Below are 19,898 nucleotides of genomic sequence, written 5' to 3'. Positions count from 1 at the left end.
TTTTGATTGGGGAAGCTTCCAATGAAATGTTGACTGTCATTCAACACAACACTTGCATTTTAAGCACAAAAATATACTTCACCAGAGAAACTCAAAGTGCAGGGATCAAAGTCTTTTTGCTGGGTATCTCTTGTGGGAACAAAATGCTTTTTTGAACTGGGGCCTTTAGACCTGGACTCTCTTCATGTTAAAATAGAGAAAATCAGTAGCTGAAAGACCAGGGAATCCAAACTAGATGCTTTGAACAATGTTAGTGAAATTAAACAATACCAAACTTAAAATCAAATCTATCAAATCCTAATGATTCAACACAGTTGTTGCCTGCTTCTGAGCACAGTTTAGTTTGCCAACACCTCTCAACCATTTCTCTTTCTGTGGAAGTACCCTTGTTACCATTCACACAAGAGAATGGGTCTTCACCGCTGGTAGTTCCAACTCAGCTTTGGAAATGAGTATTTTACAAGTTTGTTCTGAATCCAGAATTGCTGTGGTTAGCAAACAGCCTCAACAATTCAAAATTACTTTAGAAGTTAAATAAGTGACGACCCTCTACAAAATCAAGACTCGGTGTCGTTACTGTTTCAACAATGTAAAACAAAACTGACTTCACAAAGTTACTCCAGTGTGTAACTAGTTTGGATAAGAGGTAAGAGCCTTTCATTGCTCTTTCCCTTATTGGCCTACAGAACTGGCAAAAAAAAAAATAAATTACAACATTCCATACCTTTCTGGCAGGATTCAAAAGGAACCCAGAAAAGCAGAATAGTAAACACAGAAATTAGTAATAGTTTCCACTATCCTCCATCTTATGAATTACAGGGAACATTAGTGGTGGGCACCGTAGCAGAGTTTAAAGGTTACAACAGCAGGCTTCAAAAACAGAGGACTGAGAGCTCCCCCAAAATAGTAAAATCATTATTAGTAATTCAGCTGATGTTCAGGTATCTTCCAAAACATTCTGAAAACAGCCTTAGGAAGTCAAGACAAGTTGGTGAAAATCACTTGATGTCACAGAATGTTCTGAGTTGGAAGGGACCCACAAGGATCATCAAGTCCAACTGAAGTGAATAGTCCATAGAGAGTGAACCCACAACCTTGGTGTTACCAGTCTCTCACCTGCTGACCTCAGCTCTGCATACGACAGAGCTTTACAAGAGAGTAGATAACCTGATAGTGTTAGAAATCCAGTTACAAGAAAAAATAGTTCCGTTTTTCAGTTGTTCCCTCAGATTCAACAGGCAGTTGAGTGGAAGTCAGTCGAAACTGAGGTGGCTTTTTTGTGGTTTTGTTTCACTCCTCCTGTTCTTTTGGAACAGCAATTGGCTGAACATCTGTCCTCACACTGAGTCCTAAATAATGGACCAGGTTTTGGTGCCAGGCACACCTCTGTAAGACAAGGACAGCTCCAGCATATGCCTCTCTGCAGGGCTGAAGGCGGACACAAACCCACTTCCTCAGCCCAGAAATAATCTTGTTATGCTCTGAAGGACTAGTGTAAGCTGGGAAGAAATGGAGGAATCACCTTTCTCCTCAAATACTGCCCATGATTAATAGCATGTGCCTCCAGTACACAAAGCCTGAGAAATTAAAGATCCTATTTGGTGCTTGCTAGACACAAGAACATTTCTGGTGGAATCCAAGAAGTTGCACTGGTCTTTCAGCAGCACTGGGGAGAGGCATATAGTGCCCATAAAATCTTTTACTAGTAAGATCATTTTGAACTAATTTTTATGCATTATGCTCCATTCCTGTTTCTCTGCAGCTGTCCTGTTTCATTTCCTAGGCAGTTTCTAAACTCAGTGTGTGTAAAGATCACTACTTGCCCTCCATTCCTGTTTCTCTGCAGCTGTCCTTGTGTTTCATTTCCTAGGCAGTTTCTAAACTCAGTGTGTGTAAAGATCACTACTTGCAACAAGGTCCCTTAGAAAATACTTATCAGTGATAAATCACCCACTTGACTCTCTTCCTCCCAGTGACCTTTTAGCAGGCAGTTAATGAAGTTTGCAGCAGTGATACTTATAGAGTACTCATTGCCAACACGTTGCTCACAGTAATTCTTCCAAGCAGAGATGACAGGGAAGGAGTGGCCAGGACTTCTCTGTTTTGTTCTGAATAATGGTGAGTTTTTTCTAAAGCAGATTTTAATGGAAAAAAATGAGTGTTGCTTCAGTGTTTGTGAGTTCACATCTTTTGCTGACTTCTTCCTTTTCCCATTCAAACACAGACTGCTTCTAGTCTGGCTGCATCAGCAAGCTGGCTGGGGCAAGATTGCAAGGCTCCCTTTCTGGCAGGGGATTGGGATGGATGCTCCAGGGAGCCTGGGGAGGGCCCTTCACTGCTGCCGTGGACTGGCATGATTTCTCACCAACAGGACCCTCTTTTCGGTGGCCTTGTTCTTTCTCCTCTTCTGCCAAAGTCTCTGCTGCTTTATCACATGTTACAGGCTGTTCTTCCTCTGGAGAAAAGATATATATATTACTGAAAGACATGTGAAAAGATTCACAGCAGCTCAGCTGAAAGAAATGTAGTGACAGCTTTGAGAGAAGAAAGCAGCAAAATAATGCACAGAATCAGGTTGAATACCTGACAAAACAACAAGAAAAACCAGGCAAAGTCAAGAACTTGCTTCAGATTTTAAGAAATTACTTGTCCTAGGTTAGATTTGTGGTTTCCTCTTTTAATACATAACAGAGAAAGGCATGCCAAGACTACCTGCCTGGCAAAATTAAAGTCTCTGCTTCATAGTCAAAAGATCTTAGAATTATTCACTGGCATGGCATAAGAACTTCCTTTAACATGGTAAAAAAAAATACCAGATTATTTACTGATCTTGTTGTCTAAGAGGGTGGAACCATTTCTGCTAAAATTTTTATGAAAAATCATACACCTGTCATGGGAAATTTTTGTTCCAATACCTGCATCTGATAAAGCTGTAAAAGAAAACAGAGTCTCTTAATGGGAAACATCAGTCTTTCTTTGCTGGACAGTAAGGTTCTACACATGTTCCCAATATTAGTGCATCCAAGTAAATGTGAGGCACATTTTCTACTGATTAATAAAGTGACTACTCAGTGTATGTCTAAGGATAGGACTGGCAATTTTGAAAATCTTGCAAGATGCTTGGATGCTTGTATCCTCAAACATTTGTATTTGCCTATTTCTAAGTGGCAGAGGCAAACTGGCTTCTTTAGTAGCTTCTGCAATTAGGAAGTATATGTGTTAAATAAAACAAATGTATCTGGGTATTAGTCTTTCTCCATCAGTTCTCACCATCTGAGCAATTAACAGATTGCCACCTAGAAGACAGTATTTCCTAAAATTCAGAGTGGTTCAGCTGGTAATTTGAGGGCTATGGAAGCCCATTCTATGCTTCTGTGCCACCTGCTGCCTTTGCACCAGTGATGGGAGGCACATCTCCTCCATTCATCTCATCTTTGTTTAAGCACCAAACACTCCCCAAGCAGTGAAACACCTTGTTTAACACAAAAAGCAGAGCTGCATTTACTGCCATGGACTTTTCACACCTTTCTGGGTACCCTGCCTGAATGAATAAGGACTGTCAAACTGTTGATGTTCCATAGACATCCATTCCCCAACAGTATGATGAGCATAACTTCACCTGCAAAGCTCTGCAGGTCTATATTAATGCAAACATCCTATATTACTCTATCACAAGAATCCTCTGGCTTGTTCTGTGTGAAAGCACTGTTGTAGTGTAGTTTCTCATGATTAATCTGCAAAATATAAGACTGAATGGTCTCTTCACATCAATACAAATATGGGCTCTGCCAGAAATAAAATCTGGATTTCTCTGTCTCCTCCAGCAACCATTGCTCCTGCTGCAGCTGAGGAGAGATCTAATGAGGAAGGACATCCTACTCACCAGATTCTGAAGGACAGGCAGGATGATGATCTGCTGTCTCACACTCAATTAGATCAACTGCTTTAGTCTCCAGAGAACTGTTGCCCTCCTTAAAAACTGCAAACTGCAAATACATACAATATGCACAAAATTTGCAGAGCCCAAATTAATAAAAAACAAACTGGTTTTCTGAAACCCATGAGGCAAACTAAAAGGGCCACACTCACCAACCACAGAACAGGGAAAAAGGTCATCCTGGCTTCTGGGATGACCCCTTCCCCTGCAGGTAATTAAACATTTGAGTTGATGACAGCCCCAGTCTTTCCTTGAAAAGCACACAGTCTCAGTCTAGCTAAGAACTACTCACTTGCTTTGCAAATCAACATTTCCAATGGCAAGGACAAAAGTTCATGAAAATCAACCATCTCCATAGTACTGAGGGCCATTTAAAAATATTAAAGGTATCTGCAGGAATCTAGACATCAGGAAACTCTGTCAAACACAGGGAAGGAAGCAAGCCTCCTTTCCTGGCTCTCAGCATCTCCTGCAGGATGCAGTTCCATCACGCCACAGTGACAGTGGAGGTCAGAAGATGAGACCCTCTGGGGTAACATGCTGAAAGGACCAGGGGGAAAACAGAAAAAAATGGGGTAGAAGAAAGCAATGTGAAGCACTATGATGAAATTGTTCCGAGGAAAAGATGAAAAACCAGTAAAGGGGGGAGGTTTAAAGAGACAGGGAAGAAAACATCTGTAAATAAGATGTTCCAAACAAAGCACTGACAGATTCAGAGGTCCAGGTGGATAACTGGTGGATTTATGTGGATAGAACACACATGTAGCAGGTGCACCTATTTAGGCATCAGTTCATTTATGTAAAATCTGTACTCTTACAGCTGCTAAACCATGTGTGACCAAACCCCGGCAGAGATTCAGCTACACACAGTTCTGCAAAATATATTTGACTGTGCAGAGCAAAACAGTCGGTGGATGAAAAGTCTCAGAATAGCATCAAAATCCAGGCACATGCAGAAGTTTACCAAGGCTTACATATCAGTAGGACTAACCCAGCCTGGCTTATGGAACTCTAATATGAATGTAAAATAATATGAAGGCATATCCTCAGCTAATGTACCCTCAGCTAATTGCACTCTTGCCTGGCAGAAAAGATGTAAAGGGAAAAGTGAATGATGCTTGGTCAGTTGGTAGGTATAGTTTCAGTGTCATGATACCTAACTTTTGATGTGTGTGATAGCACAAAGTCTTGTTATCCTCTACATCAACCCAGAGAGGCAAGAACACGCAAGTCTTTGCACTCTCAGCAGCCTCACAAATGAGCAGTGGCAGTGAGGATCACCAAATGAGTGAAGTTCATGAGCTACTTACAGTTACTGCATACATAAGATACAGTCCCAATATGAAATCCTTTGTTAAGATCATTAATATCGTGTAGCTCAATAGTACCCAAAAATCTTAGAAGTTGAGCAGCTATAGTTTTCTGTCCCTGATGTAGTATAAATTTTTTCTATTTTTTTTTTTTTAACATAAAAAACCAATAACCTACTTGAAGTGAGTAGTACAAATGGACAACTTCCTGCAGCTTTTGGCAGCTCTAGATGTTCTAACCTGAGTGCATGCATGCATGAAGCCCTGGTGAGCCTAACAATCAATGGCTACATCAGCACAGAGCAAATCACATGCATGAAACCACAGCAATCGTTACTGAGTAAGCACCAGTAATTAGCAAAGGGTCAGTGATTTCCTCTTCCAGTGTCAACAAGCCATTGCAATAAATTATTAATGTATTCAATGTCTCCTGGTGCATAGTGAAATGTAACACAAATGTATAATAGCTGTAAAAGCTTGATTTGTTTTTGTTGATTCAGTCCATTGCTTAGCTGTTTAGTTACCTTACATTCAAGCAAAACTGTCACTGGTGACCAGCATTAACTGCAGGGTCAGCAGAAAGTGGGCACAGAGCTGATGGGCTGCAGGCCTCACAGAGCACCACTCTCAGGCAGTGAACTGTCCCAACAAATGTTTCTGATTTTCTCAACTTCAGCTATTTTACAAACTGAGGATTTTACTTCTGCTGTGAACAAATGATGGCATTGCCATATCTCAGCTCATATGCTGTGCAATACCTGAAGGAAAGGAGCTGATAATTAAATGTGCATAAGAAATGCATTTGACCAGCTAAGGAACAAAATGCCACAACCAGGGTCAAGTCAACTCAGTGCTGCCAACATATGTTTGACAGTGTGCTCAGTGGCTACCCACTCACAGGTCCTGCCAGACACTCTCACTGAACCATTTGCAAGGCCATTCTAAGAGTCTCAGACTGAGCACAGAAGCAGCCACAGATGCCAATTATGTCACTTGACAACTTCAAGTTCCAACTGCTATCACCCAGCAGCGCAATGTTATTCTAATGCCAGTCAGAACCAGGTCCTTAAACCGGATTTTATAGGGCTAAACACAGCTTCAAAAATGACAACAGCCACAGGCCTGTACAACCAGACCATGTTGGCATTCTTACCTACACCAGTGTAAAACTGGAACTTTATATACCCTACCAAGCTGCCTGATAAAATCCTGGTTGTTTTTCTTTACAAGGCAGCAGCTTCTAATACAAGACATTTAATTTCATCAAGCCTCAAAATAGAGTTCAACATCTCATGTAGCACACACAATACTTTGGCTTCCAAGAAGGCTTTTTTACAGAGGGCATACTTTCCTGTGAAAATAACTGTGTGATATGCCATGTCATCACATTGCCATTTCCTTAATTTAGAACACAGTTCCCCAACTGTTGTGTTCAAAGCTAACAATAACACTGGCTAATGGTTGCAATACATCCAGGCAGCTGTGAACTTTGAGGGATAACAATGAGGTAAGATGAACTAGGGTTCACAGCAAAGCACTTGATGACTCTAGCAGTTATTTAATGTATTTAAGATGTGAATTATTTGATGGATAATCTCAAGTGGATCCCTAACACTCTTTGATCCTTCCTGATTCCCTCTCCACTCCACATTAATATGGTTACCAGAGAGTTGTTGCCAGTAGGTGTTACGCTCTCGTTGTCAGCGCGGCTGCTGGCAGCTCTTATCGCCTCTGCACAGAGATTCTTCTTATACAAATTCTGACTTCTGCAACAGAACAAAAGCTGAAGCCAATTATTTTGCTTTGAGAGGAACAGATGCTTTTTTCACACATTATTCTATCAGTATTCACAGAAGTACATCTATTTTGTTTTCTCTCACTGGTTTGTGTATTGCTATCCATTACCACACAGTGATTAAAACAAATAGCTTGTCAGAAAAAGAAGTCAGTAAGAAGTGTACAAATGCTTGTTCCAATGTGCCATCTGTAAAGGGTCATTCATTGGAATGAACAATAGGCCTCATAATTTTAACTAGACCCTTCCATTTTCTCACATTATTCTATTTATAATACATTTATCTTACAAAGATTTGTTTCAGCCAATGCAATGAAGAGTATTTGTGGGTGAAGCTCAGAAATAAAAAGCTGACTGTATTTTTGTACAGTGTTGGTAGCTGCAATTATGAAAGTCACTTTTGTATTCATCTGTATCATTTACACAAAACAACAGTTTCAGAAGTTACTATAAAATAAAAAAACTGAAAGTCTCAAAAAGCTTTAATAAGCTCTTCCAGGAAAAATTCGTGATCCACAGAATTGGCTTTGGGGGAAAAAGCTATGGGTACAGTCTGGAGCCACAAAAGGTATGAATAATCAGCTCTAAGAGGCTAGTTCCATAAATTCAAAGACAGTTATTTTTGCAGTTAAACAGCAATCCCTTATAAGGCAGTATTAAAAGCCCATATAGGCCCAAAATAAAAAAAAATATTTTACTTCTCTTAAGATCTAAATCAGTACATTTTTATTCACTTTACAAACACATTTTTGTCCTTCTAAGCATCAGCTGAAAAAATTCATGCTACAGTCTTCAAATTCTGGAAGTCTGAGTTTATATCATCCTTTTGCTTGATCTGTTTTAAATAAAATTCAGTAGATATTTACCAATTAAAATTGGAATTTTCCTTTTATTTAGGAACTTTCCTTTTATTTCTACATAGCTCTAACTGAGAAAGGTCACATGGCATAATTACCATATATTGCTCCCTTCATGAAAATACAGTGTAAATAAATTTTGCTTTGTGTGGCCTTGACCAACTGAGGTGGAGAAATTGTTGGTGTTGAATCTATGTTTCAGGTTTGGCTTTATTTTTGTGGTAAAGAGTTGTTTCTTTTCTTTCCAAGAAAAAAAAGAAGCTTGGCACACTCTACAGTCAGACTGCACAAACCTAACTTTTAGAATCACACAGTGCTCTTCAGCAGACAACAGTCATTGAACAAACCAACACAACACTGCAGCACGCTCGGCCTTCAGTTCCCACAATTTCAAATTGGCAGGTGTAGACCTCCAGCTTCATTTCCTTCAATTAAAAGGAGATTGGCATCTCCTTTTTTGCAGGGGAAGGAACAGGACTATCAAAGACTTAATCAGTACATTTTGAAATTCAGTAGATTATCTGAAAAAGTGGTATAGCAATTTCAACCCAAATACTGGTTCCCAGACTCCAGTTAAATAGGGATTTTAGATCAGCGGTTTAATTTTGATCTAGTTATGCTAGTAATTGCTGCAGTTCAAACTCAGTCAAGTGTGTAATTGAAAACCTGTTGTTGTGGTAAATAGTTATATTGATCAAAAGCATTTGGCAAGAAAGAAACATAAATCTGGGAGAAATTACAAAAGAGAGAGGAAGGAAAGAAATTTAATACTTTCATACCTTTAGACGAATAATATTCTGTCTTTTTTTCATATGATAACATATGAAATATATGAGAAATATAAGAATCTCACAATTTTTCTGTTCTTTATATATCCACTGATCAAAATCTGAACCCCAGGTTATGAGAAAAATCCAGGCTGCCCTTAGCTTTAATTCTGGACCCCTATAACTAATTAATAGAAAAACAGAAATTTTGCTGTTCCCTACTCTTGTGGACTAAATATGCCAAGAACAATTAAATAAGAATGAAAAATACTAGCTTGCATAGTTAACTTCTTTCATAACTTAACTTTTTATGTCTAGGAGAATCTAATTTTAAAATTGACCTAAACCACAAACAAAAATCTGGCATTTAAATCAGCCTCTGAGAACAGCTGTCTGCCAAGGTCATGGCCAAAAGACTCTAGCTTAAATGCTTAATACTTTCCAGTCTAAGGGACACCGATGACATTTAATTTCACATCAGACTGGGTTCTTAAATAGTGGCCGTTGGAATTCTTTTTGCCACAGGAAGAATCCCAAATCTGCGCAATTCATTTCAGCCATGGAAAATGCCAGGGAGTACTTTTACAGCAGATGTGCTTAGACTCACTCCCCTGATTTTACTCTCTCTACTGCCAGGAAAACTGTTTCCATGTCCACTGCTAGAAGCATCACTCTGTAACTTTGCCTTGGGAAGGTTAGTAGGCAAAGCAAGATTTTCAGGTGGAATTCTACACTCAATGGGAAACAAAAGCCAACTCATTGAGTAGCTGGCGGAGAAGAGCCAACCTCTACCATGAGAGCTTCAGACATCTAGAGCTGTGAAGGGAAAGGCGGGGAAGAAGTAAATGACATGTTCCTGAGCTCTAATAAAGTCTATTCATGAAACCATGAGAGCTTCAAACTTTTAGAGCTGTGAAGGGAAATGCAGAAAGAAATAAATGACATGTTCCTGAGCTCTAATAAGGCCTGTTCTCTTCATGAAACCATGAGAGATTCAGACATCCAGAGCTGTGAAGGGAAAGGCAGGAAAGAAGTAAAATGCATGCTCCTGAGCTCTAATAAGGTCTATTTTTCTTTCCAGACATGTTTGCTCACTAACATCAGTGTGAGTTCTGGGACACGCCAGAACTTTCTGTATTATTCACAGAGCCAGTTACCGAAAAGGAGCTGCCATCAGCTGGGCTCACGTTCTCGGCCGCAAGCCCAGGGTGAAAGCAGCAGCCCAGCAGCAGCCGTACCTGCGGCAGTAGGCGGCCAGCCCGGCCAGCAGCAGCAGCAGCAGGGCCAGCCCGGCGGCGCCCGCGGTGATGGCGATGCTCCGCACCTTCGCCCGCCCGGCGCGCTGCTGCTCCCACCACTCCAGGTCGCTGAACTGGCAGCGCTCGCCCACGTAGCCCGTCACACAGCTGCCGGGGAAAGAGGGCACACGCTGCAGGGTGGCGGGGCACGGGCACACGCCGCCACCTCCGTCACCTCGCATCCATTCCCCACCGAGCGCCGCTACAGAAACATCTGGCTCGCTTTAGCACGGGGGAGACAAAATCATTTTAAAGGTATGCGGTTGAAACCTGGAGAATCCAGTATTAAAAGTCTCTTTATTTTTCTTTTCTCTCTCTCTTTTTTTTTTCTTTTTTTTTTTTTTTTCCTGTACCGTTATTAGGTATTGAATCGCCTATAGAATTGTACAGAGAGGTTGTCGTTACCAGACTCCTGTGGGTTAAAAAGTAGGGAAATAAGTTTCTCAAATCCTGTAAATCCTGCTGTGTGATGAGTGTTTCCCTAGGATTTTCCATTAAACTTCTTTCAGCAGCAAGCTTCCCTTTCTTTAAAGTAGGCAGGGCAGGACTGACTCATATTTTTAGAGTGAGTTGATTAAGAGAATAACATTTTTATCTGAATCCTTACTCTAAAATTCAAGATGAATGAAAGTGTTTAAAAAACCCATGCATAAGAAATATCTTCAAAATTTACTTTTAATATAAGCTTCTTCTAGCCAGTTTTTGTTTATTTGATTGGTTTTACCACTGTAAAACCCAACACGGAAATAGCCTATCAATGCATGAAACCCTCAAATCAAAATTACTAGAACATGAGAAATACATAAAAAAATAATCTCAGCCTAGTTTCGCTACACAAGGCAAGACATAAATTATTAATGGAAAAAATGAAATGTCTATTCAGTTCCTAACAACCCCTCAGCAATGTAGGCTCAACTCATCACAATTCTAATTGGTCTAATTTTATTCAAGTCCAAGATCTAGTCAGATGAGAAAAAGAAGCAGGATTTGACCTGCAGCAGCTTTTACCTATTGTCATGAAAACGTTATATCAGCATTCATTATTAAGTCAGACACAAGCACTCTCATTCTGTTAAAATTTAGAATGCGTGTGCGCTGAAAGGCAGAAAAAAATGCTAATTTTTTAATGGTAAATTACAATGAATTTCAAACATGCTGGCAGATCTACTTTCTAGTGTATGATCTTTTATTAATTAAAATACAAATGTGATTTTTGCTGCATAACATTTTTCTATTCCTTCCCTTCTGTAGTTAATAAATCAGAGCCTACATGAATGAATGCTGCCATCTAGTGAGGATTCAGCGGGGACAGAATACAGCAACACCCACACACAAATCCCAACGGCATGGCTAAGCATGGTTGCTCTTAAATTTTTTAACTTCTTCCACTTCCAAAATTGAAAAATATGTAGGTTTCAATTCTCATTATGCACTAACACCTAACAAATAAAACAAAAAAAATGTGTTATCCCATTTGAAAGTTCTGCAGACTCTTCAATTTTGAGAGAAGAAACTTCTGAAGTGAAAATAGATAGTTTACTATGTCTCTAAAAGTTACACTAAAAATCCAAAACCAGCACCAGAGATGACCATGAGTCTGTCTCCCATAATTTCTTTGCCCAAGGGCTTTGCTGAGCTCAAGAGATCCACAGCACAAAGCACTGACTTCATTCCCATATATGAGACACACTCATGAGACACACTCCTTTCATATTCTTACAGATACAGAGGGCTGTAGGGAGGGGAGACCACTCATATTTCAAAACAGAGAGACACAGCTCACGAGACACACTCCTTTCATATTCTTACAGGTACAGAGGGCTGTAGGGAGGGGAGACCACTCATATTTCAAAATAGGAAAGCCTGAGAGACAGAGAGAGATTTCCCTACCCTGGAACAGCATCCTGGGTACAGGATGCTGCAGAGAGACACAGAGAGAGATTTCCCTACCCTGGAACAGCATCCATCCCCTGTACAGGTCCTCATTTACCACCTGTGACCCTGGGGGAGGAGGCAGGCATTGGATTTGGGTACAGGATGCTGGAACAACATCCCCTGTACAGGTCCTCACTTACCACCTGTGACCCTGGGGGAGGAGGCAGGCATTGGATTTGTCCCATTGCAAAGATTTTATGCTTGATTTTGAAGAAAGATTCTGAGTATAGCTTCAAATATAATCAGGTTACACACTTAAATGCCAGCACTAAATGTTTTGAAGATATTACTACCCCATGGGACTAGGTTGTTACATTGACCAAGCCAAGGCTGACTTCTGGAGAGATGAGATTCTCCTTGCTTTTATCAGTACCTGCATTTGGGGAACCCAGAATTAGGCTTCACAAAAATATTGACAGGGTTAAAAATATTGACAGGGAAGTAGGTGTCAGACCTCAGTATTTGAGGTCTCATTATAACTCTCCCTGTTTTTAAGAGGGAAATGATATCCTACTCATTTCTGCCTTTCTGTCATGGAAGATGCTGACACCAAAAGATTGCTAAGACAAGACAGAGGTGTCCTCTTCCATCCCACTGTATGCTATGTGAACAGCAAGGCCAGCAGGACATGTACAGGAGAGAGAGCAGGCACCACTTTCAAGTCATTTAACAACTTACCTCCCATCTCCAAAGTAAAAAATCAAGTGCTTGGGGAACAAATCCAATCCTTGCAATATTAATTGCTATGGGTGTGAACAGAGTGGCCATGCACTGAAAATTACATGGATCATTTATAGGAAAGAGGAGATTTGAATACTAATGAGTGACATGAGGGATGAACAGATCATTCATGGACAAACTCTTCACTGCCTACAGCAAACTGAGGGTAGCATTCCAAGGGTGCCATTCTTTAGCAAAGAAAATACAAATTTCTGTACTTACTTGCAGGCATAGTCTTGTAGGTCAGAAACATAATTGCACACTCCACCATGGAGGCAGTATGACTCGTAGGAAGGAGGACACCCTACAACATCACCTTGCACAGCCTTTGTAGTGTACTCATTGCTGGCAGCAGCTGGGGGAACAGTAGATTCTGAAACAGAGGGTTTCACAAGGACATCTCAAACCTTTGGCCTCATTGGCAACATAATCTTATGAAAGAATTCCAGAACTTCAAGGTACTAAACTAGATAAAATTACCCAATTTCTATTAATTACTTGTTTTTACCTATTTTCTTATGCTGTTATCAAACTTAGGCAAGCAGAAATATAGATAAAATTACTAAATATTATATATTGAGGAATAAACATTATTTATAAATATACATTATATATTATTATTATATATAAATATTCTTCTCTTTATATAATACATAATTTATTATTTATAAATACAGTTTATAAATATATATTAATATATCATGTTATTAGTATGATACAATAATATCTTAATATATTAATATAATATATAAATCTCTAAATATTTTAGATTTACAGTGAAAGACCTACAGTGATTGACTGAGTTCTGTGTGTTTAGATGTATGAGACCAGTCCTGAAGAAAAACTGCACCAACTGTCTAGGTACTTACTCTGAAATTATTTTTGCAACTCATGCAGCTTTGACATATGGTAAATCTCTACCATGCATAAATCACCAGGGTGAGAGGCAGAGGTGAAGGGTGACTGTATTTCATACACTTGGATCTCACACTCAGAACTTTCACAAGAAACTTGTCATTCTTATGCAGATTGCTTCTACTCTGCTGCCATTCAGCTAATTGCACCTAGGTGTGATGGCAGATCACATTTTTTACTGTTTCAGGCCAGCTCAGGTACAGATAAGAGCATCACTGGGGGAGCAGGGAGCCCAGTGGTTCTACCAAAGCATTCTGCAGCCTGCTGCGAATCACACATGTGGCCACCTACACACCTATCCAAACTAGCTGGTTGTAAAGGTAGCACTAATGTCTCTGCACAGCATGACCACAGTGCAGACATGCCCTTACAGAAAAGGGCTGCTTTCATGCCTACTTTGATGCTACAACAAATCTATTTGTTCTGTCAGAACAAAACAGCTACACGGCAAAGAATTTCTGGCAGTATGGATTGGCAGAAACACACCTAATCATTCTCACACAATTATGGGGTCAGTTCTATGACTCACACCAGTTTCATTGCAGCATGACCTTCAACAGTATTTGGGTTTTTAAATTTCATTTGCAGGAGAACTGCCATGGCAAAGAGCCTGAATGGAAAGGGATGAGTGATTGTAGTGAACCCCAGGTGTGCATGCATTCAGCAAGGAAAATTTCATCTTGCTAAAAGAGCTTATTAGGCAAAGAGCTAAAACAGTGTGCTAACATCTATAAAGACATGGGATCAGACTGACACATGAAGGGCCCAGGAAACATTACTTCCAAGTCATGCATCATTTAAAATCATCATTTCCTGAGTGACACCTGAAACTACTGAAAGATTAAGTGACTAAAATGGGAGTGGGAATCCTGATAGGTACTCTATTTAAGAAAGTCCTAATTTCCTTGTTTTTCTGAAGAAACAGCTCTGTGACAATCACACAATGTCCCTCCATCGTCAGAAAGTCACTCTGGAGTAAAATTCACTCTGACCAAGAGGGCTGACACAGAGTAAAAGAATGAGTCACTCTCATTTTTAGAGAATTATGGTACCTCATTGAGGCGCCAAAATGAAGGTCAAATAGGCACTAGTGCTGAACTTTTAGCAGTTCCCTTCAGTAAATTGATAATCAGATTTTCTAAGGAGTTTCAGAGCCCTTTTGAACAATTAGTGACTGGAACTGAAAGACAAGCTTATACTGAAGAACCAAATGGCACTTAAATCATGTGCATTTCCTCTGCTAGCCTACTGCAAAGTAACAGAAGGCACAGGGAGTTTGAAAAATGGCACAGACTGAAATTATCCTCAAAAAATGTTACTTCTAAGGAGCATTTACTTCTGCTGTATATTGTAAATGACATTTGATAGATTTGTTGGTACATTTAGACAGCAAAAAATTTACATTGAAGTAGATTAATGTATATATTTCCTTAATGTAGATATTTCCTTACTAAACTTGGATCTGTTCTCGGTAGTTCACCACAAAACAGCCTCCTAAAGGCAATGCTAAATGGATCCACAATCTGGTCCAGACGTTACCATACAGGGATCCTTTAGTTTCCAGGTATAACAATTTATCCAAGGACACAGCTCTTAATTTAAGGCCACTTTGTTTTGTTTGCTCACTCTGTTTACTCACTGCAAGCGTCGCCAGTTCCAGAAGCATGATCAGCACACGAGCAAGTGAAGTTTCCTTCTGTATTTGTGCAGGTCATGTTCTCTCCACAGGTGTGGGACCCCGTCTTGCACTCATCAATATCTGTACCCAAACAGTCTGCAGTTAGAAGAGTGAAATGCCTCAGAGCAACAGCTAAAAGGGCAGCAGTAGCAGCACTGTGCTCCCCAGGCAGTGGGGGAAAACACCACAGATCTGTCCCTCTGCAAATATGCCTTCATGGAAAGCCTAATAGAAAAGCAACCAGCATGCTTTGTATAGCAAGAGCATGCTGTGCTGATGCAGAAATTCTCCATGGGGAGAAGAAGGGAAAGGCTTCCCCATGAAATGTAACTAGTGCAGCAGAGTGGAAAAGGAGACTTATTTGTACCAGAGGTATTCTCCCAGCAGCCTGGATCCTTATATTGGCATTCCTGCAGTAACACAGCAGAAGGGTTGGCAGTGGGGAGCTGCCCACCCCTGTACCACCCACCTAGTGCAGCCTAACAAGAGTTGAGGCAGAAGAAAAGTGTCTAGAAATCTACAAGTTTATTCAGTTTGTGTAAACACCACAATGAGTGAGGTTTTGAGTGACTGTGAAGAGGCTCCCTGGCTGCAAGAGTTTCCAGGCTCAGAGACCATGTTAGGTTCGTACACATCTCTCACCCCCATTCTGCTGCCCACCCTTCTCCTGCTCCCACACCTTCTCTCCAAAGCCCATGGCAGCAGCTCCAGCAGGCTGGCCACCTGCACCTTGCTAAGTACCAAAGCACCCCCCTCAAAGGTGAAACCTTCGGTTCACACAGCAGAGTTTGGGAGCATCTCATTCATTTTATGGACCACCAGCAGAATACCTGTGCCGGGTCTACTTCAGGGAATCACAGGTCTGCCACCCCAATTTTTGTGAAATGATTGCTTAAACTGCTTGGAATTTTTTTACAGTAAAATTAACACGATCTAGCACAAAACAGTATAGAAAATTCAGAACACTTAAATAAAAAAGGTGAGGGGAGGGGAACACAACTGCTGCAGCATATTTCAAGAAAGATGATTTCACCAACACCACATTAACTCATTGTGTGATATCACTGAACACACCATCACATTCCTGGACACTGTGCATGCATGCAGGTGCTTACAACTGAAGCACAAAATCACTTACCTGTTTCTGGCTTTTATAGCATATTTGAAGTCATCAAACACAAAATTAGTCTCAGTTATGTTTACATCTTAGTAATACTACATCTTTTGTCAGCTGAGAATCTATTTTCTGGGCTTAAAGGCTTCAGGAAGATAATATACTGTTTTTCAATGACAGTGGAAGGTGCTACATCCTGGACAGTTATTCCACAGTATAGTGGTAAATAAGACAGTGAGAGCCCAGGGCTGCTTGAGGACTTGCCTTCTAGGTTGTGCTGGGTCAGCAAGAGGACCTTGTCACTTCTGTGTTCACCACCTGCACTTCCAAACACCCTCAAAGACATGAGCTCTAGCTCTGACCCCTGCAGGCAAAAGGCCTTCTTGATTCTTCTGCCTCAGATACTGTCCACACTCTAACCTTAATAGTGGTACTGTTCTCAATTTCTCAGTCATCCTAATCAGTGTTGAAGAAGCAAGTCCAGTAAAGATTATGTACGAATTAGTTCAACTTTATTGGGATTTGAATTAGGCTATAAAGGAAAAAAGTAAAAGAAAAGGACAAAAGAGAAGGCAAGACTCTCATAAAGCTCTGAACAAACTGTGTGCTAGTCAAATACTAGGGAGAAAAAGCTTCCTGTTCATATTTACCACTAAAATGGATTAAGAATTTAAGAGACGTAGGGAATGAACTAAAGACCTGGCATTAGAGCTGGATGGGAAAATCAGTGGGTCTGATTATTAACAAGACTCTAAATGTACTCAAGTTGTCAGTGTCACACCTTGAACCTCATGCCTATTAAACAGACCTGGAATTATTTGATGAGTATTATGACACACTCAATACCTGCTTTCGTTTATATTCATGGCAACGATTTCCAATAAAGCTCTACTGCTTCACCTCCACTTCCCTCCTCCTCTCCCTCCTTCTATAGCCATTAAAAAGAGTGCAAACACCGAGAGGAGATATTCACTGACAACTACAAGCTTTGCATATTGATCAATTGCTGATGTTACCACACTTCAAACAGGGAGGAAGGGACCACAGAGGCAGAAATGCCTCAACCTTCCGGAGACAGCAGAGCCCTCCCACATGCCCATACCATAGCAGTGGACTCCATCTCCAGTGTAGCCTTCCAGGCACTCACAGACGTAGCCCCCGTCCGTGTTGATGCAGTCGGACACGCTCCGGTTGCAGCGGTCCACGCGCGCAGCGCACTCGTCCACGTCTGCGGGACACAGCAAGGGACAGGACACTCGGGTCAGGCAACCAGCACATCCGTCACTACACTGAGACATCTGCACCATGGATCTCCCTCAGACTCTGCTGCCACTTGGCTTTGTGCGCGTGAAGCAAATGGGAAGAGAAGGACTTTGTGGTCTTTTTTGGTATGAAATTTGAAGGGGCTGTTCTAAAATCCAAGAGAGTAAACAAACTGATATCACAAATATCATTTTCTTAAAAAAACCTGTTCTGAGGAAATTATCTGAGTCAAAAATAGCTTTACATTATAGAATCATAGAATCTATTAATTTGGAAAAGACCTCTAAGAGCATTTAGCAACTTGGTTTTATAAAGGAACATATAGGCTTAAAAAAATAAAAAGTACTACAGTAGAAAAAATGTATGCCCATTTCAGCTTACAATTTTTTCCCTTTCCATAGTAACAGAGATTCTTCTGACTCTCTTCATGCTTAGCCACCAAATGGTATTTTTTTCCTAACATCTTCCTCTCTTGACCTTTGTGAGAGCAAAACAGTTATTCCATTTATGTTGCAAACAAGTCCAGAAACTTAAAGACCACCCTGAGCAATGTTTTGTATGGCTGTTAGAGTCTTTCTAGTGCTTGAAAGAAACTAGAGAAGCACTTTTATATAAATAAATCATCATGAATACTAATTTTGAAGAGATTCCTTATGTCTAAATTACACATTAACTATCATGTCTATGGACTGAGCTTTCATATTTAGTCAATTTTTATAAATAAATACATTATATTTCCATTATCTGTGTTATTTCTTGTTAATATTAATAGGATTAACACTCATGGCTCAAGGGGAAAAAAAAGGCATGTGATGATTAGCCATTTCATCTCACATGTTTTCTGCTCATCATCCCTTTCATACTATTGACTTTTTTCTGATGCCTCACACAGCTGAGCTGCCAATGTGAAAGGAGATAGATTTTCTTCCTCCCTCCACAGCCTACAATTTTTCAAAAGTTATAATAATATTTTTTATTACCATAGCATGATTTCCCCTTCCTGGTAAATCCTTTCAAACACTGGCACATAGCACCATCTTCCAGCAAAACACACTCTGCATTGACATAACATTCTAGTGCAGTGCAGTCATCTTCATCTATAGCATAAGCAAAACAAAACAAACAAAAAAACCCACTAGATGTATTTGGAAATATCAAAGGAGGTAGTATGTATCTATGTTACAGAAAAACAAACTAAGGAAACCAGAACATACAGTCAAAGTTTGAAACTTAGCTCTCCAGGATTAATAATGACAAGCCAATACAATCACTGCAGCTGTTCTCTTTGTCTAGATGGTGTTGACATGTCACTTAGTAGGAGGATTTCTGAATATTTTATTCAAAACCTATTGCAAAAGTTAATGATCTAGTGTCATCAAAGATACGTAGAATCCAAAGGGCTTATTTTAACTTTTTTTAAAGGAATGCAATATACTTAAAAACCTGAGGGAGAGACTTTCTCAAGTGTTCCAAATCAGAAATATTTGTTCTTTAGACCAGGATAATATCTTCAATTTTTGTTGATATAGCCAAGGAATAGAGACACAAACAACAAAAAAAGCAGTCCTATCTGGAATAATTGCACAGACCCAAGTTCTTGTTAGAAGCTTAAGAGCATGAATACCAGTCTCAACAATTAACCTTTCTTTCTTTAAGGTCTATTACTTCTTTCTGCTCTATAAACCTTTTCAGAGCATCAGAGTAAGCATAAGGAAGATAACCATCAGACTATACCTGACACCATGATTTCAGCAGTAAAAAAAATTTTCTTCATTTCCCCATTGTCTGCATCCTTAAAAATCCCAGTGCTCCGTGTGCTCTGGAGCACAGTCTCTGGTGGTGGCATTGGCATTACCTCCTTGTGCACAGAGACACTTCCTGAAAAAGACAAGAAAAAAAGTGACATGGACTATTTAAATCTACTGAAATAGTTATCTGATTTTCAAATACTTGTCTACTTTCCAATAATCACGGTGGTTTCCTTTTAAAATAAATATCAGTATCTTCCCAGACTAACCTGTTTCTGACACCAAATTATTCCTAAAAACACTCACTGGTGAGTTTTCTCAAATACAAAAGAGAAGAAATGTGACTTGATGCTCACAATAATTGTCAGCATTGCACACACTTTTTTCACTGCTAAAATGCCAAGGGAACAGTGGTCAGACAACATGTCTGTTGTCCCGTCCCAAGAACAATCCTCCAGCATTTTCATTCTTCACAGAAACCATAATTCCTTATGTTAGAGCAAGGTGAATTTTTCCAGTGCTATCTGTCATGATCCTCAAGGATTTGAGAGGAGGCTTTTT

The 19,898-nt window shown here is 40.0% G+C and overlaps 1 protein-coding gene across 3 annotated transcripts in view; it reads right to left on the bottom strand.

The window, feature by feature from the left end:
• Positions 1–1,829: 1,829 nt before the first annotated feature.
• Positions 1,830–19,898, bottom strand: part of EGF (epidermal growth factor) — a 53,824-nt gene continuing 35,755 nt past the window's right edge. The window contains exons 17-25 of one of the 3 annotated variants that reach the window (XM_039710663.1): positions 19,324–19,467; positions 18,570–18,686; positions 17,429–17,554; positions 15,174–15,293; positions 12,842–12,992; positions 9,905–10,186; positions 6,911–7,013; positions 3,884–3,986; positions 1,830–2,455 (exon numbers count right to left, since the gene is read on the bottom strand). In XM_039710663.1, the coding sequence (XP_039566597.1) occupies positions 2,232–2,455; positions 3,884–3,986; positions 6,911–7,013; positions 9,905–10,186; positions 12,842–12,992; positions 15,174–15,293; positions 17,429–17,554; positions 18,570–18,686; positions 19,324–19,467 (1,370 nt within the window). In that variant the 3' untranslated portion in view covers positions 1,830–2,231. The remainder of the gene's footprint in view (positions 2,456–3,883; positions 3,987–6,910; positions 7,014–9,904; positions 10,187–12,841; positions 12,993–15,173; positions 15,294–17,428; positions 17,555–18,569; positions 18,687–19,323; positions 19,468–19,898) is intronic. The other 2 variants (XM_039710664.1, XM_039710665.1) reach the window with 2 other exon arrangements.

The sequence above is a fragment of the Passer montanus genome, unplaced genomic scaffold, assembly GCF_014805655.1.
Source record: "Passer montanus isolate IOZ18808 unplaced genomic scaffold, ASM1480565v1 scaffold23, whole genome shotgun sequence".
NCBI lineage: Eukaryota > Metazoa > Chordata > Aves > Passeriformes > Passeridae > Passer > Passer montanus.
The sequence above is the reverse complement of the archived record's forward strand: the minus strand, read 5'-3'. Positions and strand labels throughout refer to the sequence as shown.